Consider the following 9466-nt stretch of genomic DNA (forward strand, 5'->3'; position numbering starts at 1 on the left):
CAAATGGCTCAATCACCGGTGCTGAAGCAGGGATATCCTTAAACGCTGAACAGTTGGTGGTCTTTGAGGACTGGAGTTGGCCACTCCTTCTGTATAATATTATTATTATTATTATAGCACACCGGCATTTATCCAAGATCAGAGCACAGGTGCTCCAGGTTACAATAGAAAAAACAAGCTTGTGTATTCAGAAGCACAAATTGTTACACCACACTCTCAAACCACACACACCATACCATGTCTTGGTTCCCGCAGATTTCAGGCAGTCATGCATTTTTTTTTTTTTATATGAAGTGATGATTCAACCAAGGCTTATACAGCAAGTAACACATTCAGCTGATACTCTACTGTTGTATGTGTTATGTGTTCATCTCCTGACCACAGAGAGCAGCTACCCCGGAGTACACACACGGTATGTAGGGAAATGATCACCAATCCGAGAGCAATTGAAGGTTACATATGACAGACCTAGTACGTACAGCTGACCTTCACGAGCTGATTATTTGAGTATAAACCCCCTTTGAAGAGGCATGTAACTTCAAACTCTCAAGCACAACCCGGCGGATAATAGGCAGGAACGATCAGGGCAACCAAAAGCTTTCCGAAGGCCAAGGACTGGAGTCTCCCCACAAGCCCCGGGTTAAGGGTGCGAGTGATGCTGAAAAGTAGTACAGCGGAGAGGGATGGGGACAGAGCCCTGCGAGTCCCACCGCCCTATTTCTCCAAAACTTATTTCTCACCCCCCCATCTCTCTTGCTCACACTACCCCACCAGGCCCAAAATGTTGAGTGGGGGCGATGGGATAGAGGCCAGTGCGGGTACCCGAAAGCCAAACTTGGGCCCAACTTACAGCAGAGCCTTCTGTGTTCGGACCACCAGGGCAGGGCCCCTTCCTCCGCCGGGCCTGGGACACAAGTCCCAGACCCATCCTCCCTGGGTACCATGCTCCACAGGAAAACGAAAGATTTTGTCTGTATATTGAAATCACACGGTTATATATGATCACACACCAAATTCAGAGACTTAAAAGATTTTGAAATACAAATATTCTCCATAAGAGTTGTGTCTTAATACAGGAAATGGCGTTATCAGTTAACACACACACACACACACACACACACACACACACACACACACACACACACACACACACACACACACACACACACACACACACACACACACACACACACACACACACCACCCCCCCTCTCCCCAAATAGTCTACTTCCAATCACTTACAAGATATTCACTATTCAGCTGGAACAGACTCTGGACTTTACTCAGGCAAGAGAACAAGCGAGGGTTGCGCAGTGTATACAACACTATGGAACACAACGTTGTACAAGAAGTGATTTTTTCAAGTAATAAATACGATCCACCAGCTGACCGTAGGAGTCAGATTACGAAAAAGCATTTGATTCTGTGTTCAACGCAGCTGTTTTAAATGCATTCCGAAGAACATGTTGAAGAATCGTACATTGATATCATCAGGAATGTTTAGGAGGATGCCACATCAACCATTAGATAACGTGATGACAAGCAAGATAAGGATAAGCAGGGGCGTGGTTTTTACAGCAACACAAAGAATTTGTTCAAGACATTGAACTTGATTTTAAATTCTTTTTTTTCTTCCCCTTGAACTGGGAAGAAAAAAAAGAATTAAAAATCAAGAAGTCAACTACAATGACCTATAATTTGCAGGCAACATTGTTATTTTTGCCACAAGTCCAGAAGACAGCCAGCAATGAATCAGAGAATTCACTGAATCCTGATGGTGGCCCTGCCTATGAATCTCAGAAAGAATAAAGTGATGTTCAACAAAACGTGTCCACATAATCAAAATAAAGGGAATTTGAAGTCATTGAAGATTATGTCTACCGTAGCCAGCAAGCATCAATAGACAGAAACCGTTCAAATGAAGTCCATAGGAGAATGAAGATGGGATGGAGCGCACTTGGAAGAAACAAGACAATATTTCAAGGGAACCTTCCACTGTGCCTCAAGAGGAAAGTGTTTGACCAGTGTCTCCTGCATGGGCTCACGTATGGATGTGAAGATAATTCAGAAGCTTCTGACAACTCAAAGTAGTATATAGAGATGTATACAGGAGTATTACAAAAAGGGACAAAGAAAAGGATGTCTGGGCTCAGAAGCAAAACGCAGTGACTGTTACAAGGACGACGGAATGTAAATCGCAGTGGGCAGGACACAGCGCAAGGAATGACCATTGTTAAACAAAGATGGTACCCTACTGGATTACAAGGGATATGAAAATACCATTCTGACGACAAAAAGTTGGATGGAAGGATAAAATCAGAAAATGTGTTGAGTAACTTGGAGAATAGAGGCTTGGAAACAAATTACCTGGTAGATTATCGGGGACACCTTCGTCAAGCAGTGGATTGACTAGGACACACACACGCACCATGAGTGCAGGAATAAACTGTTAACAGGCTAATATTTATATCACAAAGACAGTACAGGAATTAACCACAGGCATTTTATTGGACATTCTGTCACAATGTACTATCCCAAAAGGAGCGCGCAGGGGAGGCTAGCCAGGGAGGAGGGATGTGGTGATGCCGGTAAAATGAAGGACCACAGACGGCAGGGACAGAGTGAAGCAGATTATTTGTAGAACTCGTGCTCCTGTTCATCCTTCTTGATCACAGTTTTATACGCCTTTTCAAAGTCCTTGGCCAGCACGATGTATCTGTTCTCCCGCACCGCCAGCATCCCACCCTGTGAAAACAAACAAGGGCAGCGGGGTGTCATACAGAGCCCGCGACAGAGAGCCTCAAAGGAAAGCAAGTTAGTAGGCAAAGGAGAGAGATATTAGGAAAAGGTAAGGCCATCGCAGGATACCACATACAATGGGACGGCATTCTGGTATACATTGTTCAGTTGATGGCATTGACACCTTTTAGAAGATCAACATAAGGACTGATCATGAATGTACTTTGCACGAGAACAAAGTGGACTAAGTGCAACGTGGTGAAGTATTCGGTTACTCATGTGCACCCTTTTGTCTATGTAGCACAATACTATTACGTGCTATTAACTTGTAGTACTGTGTCTAACAAAAATGTCAATATTCTGAACAGACTGGTGAGGTTTATGAATATTCACGTTACTCCATTTATAATTACATGCAAAAGGATCTATTTTTCTTCAGGACCAGTAAATCTACTAAGACTACTACGAATTCTAGTAGCCATAATGGTCCTGTAGGGAAATTATTTTGTTACGGTTTTGATTACACAACATGGAGTCTTCAGATGTATCCTTCTACGTGAGCGGCAGAGACTGTGACTCTCCCTCCGATTAAACCTGTTAGAGGATCACGTTTATTGGTAATAAAAGTCCACGTGTACCAATATCAGTAAAGTTCATGGTGTTCCTCTCTGTGGGACCAATTTAATTATTTAACACCCTTCCAATATCCGTGACAAGAGAGACGGAGGGAGGGTAAAAATCATCGGTTAGAAGCTTAACACAGGTACCCACCTCTTGGCAGATGGAGTTAATGTCGGCTCCAGATATCTTATCAGGACGGGCAACGTCTGTGGTAAGAGTCAAGGCATTCAGCAAATTCAGGGTTAACCTTTACACCACGAGACGCTTTCTACCGGGTTTTAAAATGCTTCTCTGTGAGTAACACTGGTCAACACAGACATACAACACAACACAGACATACAACACAAAACAGATATACAACACAGACACCACAAACATTAAGGTTACGTTTAAAACCTGCTCTGAAAAGTAATTTGTAGCCTTTTTGTGGTTATTGACTGGCCCAGGCTGCTTCCAGTTTGGCTGTTTTTATAAACAACTCAAATGAAAGGAACTGTATAGAGGTAAAGTGCCGCCATTCGGAATTACAGGCTCATGCGCCGGCAAATGTGTTAAAGCAGCAACCCTGGTTTCACTTTTCTTTTTATTACAGGATTGAAGCATGGTGTCTGTGGAGCTGAACTGTGTTAATGTCAGCTCCGGGGACCCCAGGCTTCCTCTGTAGAGGGTGCCAGTATCTCTGCAGCTAGGGAACTTGTGTACCTAACATAATGGCGGCTTTAAATGGCCCTCATCACGCGGGCCAATAAGAAGCCGTGATGTCATCCTTTGCGGCTTCCTACTGGCCAGCGTGAGACCGGGACATTGAAACTTGCCAGAGATACCGGAGCTCCCTACAGGAGGTAAGCTTCTGGGGAAGCAGGGGGTCCCCCAGAGCTGAAATCAACGCGTTTCTGTTCCAGAGACCCCCTGCTGCAATCCTGTAATAAAAAGATGAAACCCAGATTGCTGCTTTAAGGGCAGAACTTCTTGTCTGATAGGACAATCACAGAGGATACAGTCTTCCAGGTCCACCTCCTCAGACAAGTTCATCTTGCTGGTGATGGTGGAGAAGATGAGGCGCTTCTGTCTGCGGTCGGGCATCGGGAACTCGATCTTACGGTCCAAACGGCCAGGGCGCAGGAGAGCCGGGTCCAGAGTGTCTGCTCGGTTAGTGGCCATAATCACCTGAAGGGCAAATGGAAAGGACGCCAGAAGATGAGAAGAAGGACCCGAAAAATGAAGGACACACTTGTTAAGGAACGTGTGTTAAGAACATGAGCGGGGAGTAAGAAATACACACAACGTAAACAGGGGGGAACAGAAAAATCACCCTATAGTCCGGGAGAAGAGGAAAGACAGACAGAGAAGTGAACGACAAACAAGCAAGAAAGAGACAAGAGCTTAAAAGCAAAAGGAGGAGTAGGGTAAAAAAACAAGTAGAGAGAGAAATAGGAAGAGGAGGAGGAAAGGGGAAGAGAACAAAAAGGAAAGACCCTCACTGATGCCACGGAAGATATTGGAGGTGACAAGAAAATACAGGTGGGAGAAAGAGGTAAAGGAGGAAAATGTGGGGAGCGCTCACCTTCACATTCACATTCTGATCAAACCCATCCATCTGGTTGAGAAGCTCCAGCAGAATTCTCTGCACCTCCCGGTCCGCTGCACAGACACAGATATATAAATCAGAGGAAGCGGCACAGAGAGAACAAGCGGCAAACCCCTTTCCTCCCACGCACAGCCACGAGCGGTGGGACGGAGCGGGAGGTCTTGGCATCACGAAACCACTCACCTCCTGTCTGCGCGTCGAATCTTTTCGTGGCGATAGCGTCAATCTCGTCGATAAAGATGATGGCAGGTGCGTTCTCTTTGGCGAGCCGGAAAACATCCCGCACCATGCGGGGGCCCTCGCCCAGGTACTTCTGCACAAACTCGGAGCCCACCACACGGATAAATGCAGCTGTGGTGCAGATGGAGAAGAGGGTGATGCAGGGGAACAAAAGGTATTCAAAAAACCTCCAGAGATTTAATCAACAAGCTAGAGGAAAGTTATGAGTAAGTGCCAATTCCTATTTGTGTACCAACTACAGGTTTACATCTCTCTACCTCAGCCTCACTGCATTGAATGTGTCTACGGGGGATGAAAGAGGTGGAGTGAATCAAAGCCCGCAGAAGAGCTGTCTCCCCAACCAAGCTACCCATAAAGTTTCCGGAGAACCGGTTTCAAATCTATTGAACAGGATAAATATTTGGTCACTTTCATCTCTGTGGCTCTGGAAACACCATCAGAATGATGGAGTTAATATGCCGTTTCCTTGCTCATTTATCCAACGAGGACTTGTAAACGATACTCCATGTTCCCCACATGCCACACGTACACGACTCGTTACCCAAATACTAATCCTACCGGGAAAGCATCGAGAATACATTATTTTTTTACGTGTAGCCCACTCCCACGTGAGCAGGCAACCTCGGCACTCCCAGGTCCATCCTCACCTGTGGTGTGATGTGCCACAGCTTTGGCCAGCATGGTTTTCCCACAGCCTGGGGGTCCATACATCAGCACCCCACGGGGAGGATCAATACCAATCTGTAGAGAGATGGGGGAGAGCACGGCGTCAAGGAATTACATTACCGGTACACAACAACCTCCGTAGGGATTAGGTTACCTGCCCTAAATATACAAGATCCTCATTCCAGTAGGGGGTTCTTTCTCAATGAACTACCCCCTAGATCCAAGACCTCGAAGCTTCAGTACGGGTTGTGGTACCATGCTCAGCACACGTACCTGTTTGTAGAGCTCGAAGTGTGTGAGAGGAAGCTCCACTGCCTCCCTCACTTCCTGCTTCTGGATGTCCATCCCCCCAATATCTGAATAAAGCACGTCCGGCTTTTGATCTGCAGGTAGAAAAACAGCAGCAGTGTCAATGCTGGAAGGGGACAGTTATCCCACCAACTTGGGCTCAGAGATATGGGCTTTCCTGGCTATCAACTCCAAAAAAGCTGCATTATACCAAAACTGGCAACAAGTACACAAGGCAGAACACAGAATCCTGTGGGAGTGCATCAAGGGGATTCACAACAGCTTTGGCGAGTTGAGAGTAACCTGGAAGAGATCTTATTATGTGACACATTGCTCGCATTGTGCTGGTGTTTATCTAGTCTGCCTTCAAAGGAAGTGTAAGTAATGGGACTTAAAAAGAATTGTAAGTGACATGACGGTAACACAGCCTGCTTATTACACAATGCAGTGCAAGCCGGATATATAAGAGGCGTCTTGCCTTGGTGACACCATGTTTCCAAGGCAGACAAGGTGTCCAGGGTCCCATCTGTCACAGTGCATGAAGGGGGAGGTTGGTGATTGGTTACCTGAGGTCAGCATCATGATGCTACTATCGGCCTCAGGGGGAAGCACGTCCACCAAAGCATTGCTGTGTTTGTGAAGAGCTACAGAGGCGTTTGGCTTCAGCAGCTCCCGGTCAATGGTGCTCAGGATTCGGACATAGTAATTCGATCCTAACAAGGAGAGAGAGAGTGAACGGAGATGGACAGGTTATTGAGGAGAAAAAGAAGAAACGTAGAAACTCTAAACATCTCATAAATGCAGCGGGTAAGGGTCCTGGGTGCCTAATGCATTCCTGGTTATGGCCTTAAAAGGGCTAACACCTCCTTTGTAGCCTGACTCCAGTGCAAGGGGCACATTATTACACAGCAAGGGACATCTAGGACTAAACAGCTCAAAGTGGAGGGGTGTACATATTGGAAGTCCGATGTCATTTCAGTACCTGTGGTGGACCCGACAATAGCAGTGTTCTGGTCCACTGCCTCCAGGAACTGTCCGATGACGAGCGGGATGCTCTGGATGCGTTTCACCTCCTCCTGCGCGTGCAGGAATTCCTTCTTCAGATTCTTCTGCTCATCTTTAATATACTCCTCCTGCACCTCAAGAAACTCTAACTCTTGCTGCAGCTTCTGTGACACAAACACAAAGGGGATCATCAGTAAAAACACACAACTACTGATCACCATAAAGGGAAACCTATCCTATCCTAAAAACCTGACCTGTTGGGGTGGGAGGCTTGAGAACTGAAATTGAGAAGCCCTGCCTTCGATTCAACTAGATCCAGACACTTGTTTCTGGTCTAGTGCATATATTTCAAGCATTTTCAACACTTCCGTTTCTTTCGTTGCATGTTCAACCTCTGCTGTGACGCCGCTCCCAGAGAGCCCAAGGTGCTTTTGTGCTTGAAGATAAGGAAGTAACTATAGAGCCCCGTTATATGTTGAGAACATGTTTTACAGCGTCCTAAAAAGACTAATATTGGAAGGATGCGCAGGCCGAGATGGGCCAGAACACAGAAGCTGCAGTGCTCAATGGTAATTACATATTAAGGTCAAACAGTAAAGGGGAAATATATTTAGGATTTGATACAGTACTAATCATGTATTCAGTGCTTTATGGTAACAGTTTACAAACAGTTTAAAATACAATGAAATTAAAAATAGGAGCACAAAAATAAAAGCGCAAAAGAAAAAAATACAGATGGGAATTTCTGGCCTGAAGAGCTTACAATCAGTAGATCGCAAACCTTTCTGCAGGGCGCCGTACCAGACCAGGTTTTCAGGTGCCATTGACATGAACATTAGCCAGTGTCACATTATCAAGCATCCAGAATTCCTAAACCCTGGAATCCCCGCAGAGGAAAAGTTTGCAAAACACAGATCTGAATAATAGAGAAAGCAACATACAGAGGTAATGGGTAAATAAATGCACGGGAACTGGGGCTCTCAGTGCATGGCAAGCGCATTGAGAGATTGGTGCAGACATTTGTTATATGGACATTGTAAGGATAGAGGTCACTCACCTTATAACGACTGTATAAATCCTCCAAGTCCTCCGGCTCGGGGCCCAAAAAGGAGAGAGCGGTGTGTGGACGAGTAGCAACCAGAGAGGGGGCTTCATCCTGAGAGAGAAAGGAAAGAATTGATCACTCATTATAACACACACAGTAAAAGACGGAGGAGGAAACAATCCATATGCTGTTTCATTTGATTAATGACCAGGAATTCACTTTGGTGACCCGATGACGTAGCTAGCGCATCATGGGGTCTGGCACGCTAGCTTTTTATTTGTTTTCTATTGGAGATTGCGTATTGCGCAGCGCCGAACGTTATCTGTCCGTCTGAGGCAACTCCTCTTCCATCCCGTGACCATGTTAAAGCTGCTCTATTTCTATTTGACCCTCACCAGCCCTTTTATCCCCTGCCCAATTTTCCAACTCTATCTCTCCATGAAATATCTGTGAATTGACTGTAACCCGGTTCTTTTAATGTAACCATTAAAACCATTCATTTGAAAACCATTCTTTTAATGTAACCAGGTTCTTTTAATGTAACTCTGTGCCCAGGACGTACTTGAAAACGAGACGTAACTCTCAATGTCTTACTTCCAGGTAAAACATTTTTATAAATATAATTACAAAGTGATGAAGTCCCTCAGGCACACAAAGGATTAATCAGATTTTGCGGATTCTTTTTTTTTTTATACATTTTTTTTTATGAACGGTGTACTCTAACGTTCCCCTTCTAGCAGTGGAGAGGATGAAGTATTTGATAAATATCTTTGCTTTTGTAATCTCTAACCAAGGGTTCAGGCTCCTAGAGGCTGCACTATGACTAAGGATTCTGCTCAATCCGTGCCGGGTTTTTCTGCCATTTTGTGTTTTCCAGGCTGCCTGCTCAATTTGGCCATTTTGGTTACTGGCAGCCTGCTATATAAGGCTGCACTTCCCGGTGGGAGTCACCGAGCAAAGTTCTGTGTTTCTGCTGCTCCTGTCGGTCTTTGCTGTAGCCCATTCCGTCACCTGTTTGGATTCCTTGTTGCCGACCCCCGGACCGTGACCCCGACCTTGCTGCTCTGACCCTTTGCCTGGACTTTGCACCACTGCCGCCTGCCCTGACCTTTTGCCTGTCCCATGGACTCCGCACCATTGCCGCCAGCCCTGACCCATGCTTCCATTCCGACTACGAATACTCTTACAGGACTCTGTCCCTGGGCTCCGGTCGGGTTATTTACATCCCTACCTAAGCCCTGCGGATCCGCCTCCTGATTGGAGACGTCACATAG

General features: G+C 45.7%; 1 protein-coding gene across 1 annotated transcript in view; it reads right to left on the reverse strand.

Moving 5' to 3' along the window:
• Positions 1-2489: 2489 nt before the first annotated feature.
• Positions 2490-9466, reverse strand: part of PSMC4 (proteasome 26S subunit, ATPase 4) — a 9174-nt gene continuing 2197 nt past the window's right edge. The window contains exons 2-11 of the mRNA XM_075606182.1: positions 8205-8303; positions 7125-7311; positions 6709-6855; positions 6128-6237; positions 5836-5929; positions 5132-5299; positions 4925-5001; positions 4359-4527; positions 3511-3566; positions 2490-2745 (exon numbers count right to left, since the gene is read on the reverse strand). Coding sequence (XP_075462297.1) covers positions 2632-2745; positions 3511-3566; positions 4359-4527; positions 4925-5001; positions 5132-5299; positions 5836-5929; positions 6128-6237; positions 6709-6855; positions 7125-7311; positions 8205-8303 — 1221 coding nt within the window. The 3' untranslated portion in view covers positions 2490-2631. The remainder of the gene's footprint in view (positions 2746-3510; positions 3567-4358; positions 4528-4924; positions 5002-5131; positions 5300-5835; positions 5930-6127; positions 6238-6708; positions 6856-7124; positions 7312-8204; positions 8304-9466) is intronic.

The sequence above is a fragment of the Ascaphus truei genome, chromosome 6 (assembly GCF_040206685.1).
Source record: "Ascaphus truei isolate aAscTru1 chromosome 6, aAscTru1.hap1, whole genome shotgun sequence".
NCBI classification, from domain to species: domain Eukaryota; kingdom Metazoa; phylum Chordata; class Amphibia; order Anura; family Ascaphidae; genus Ascaphus; species Ascaphus truei.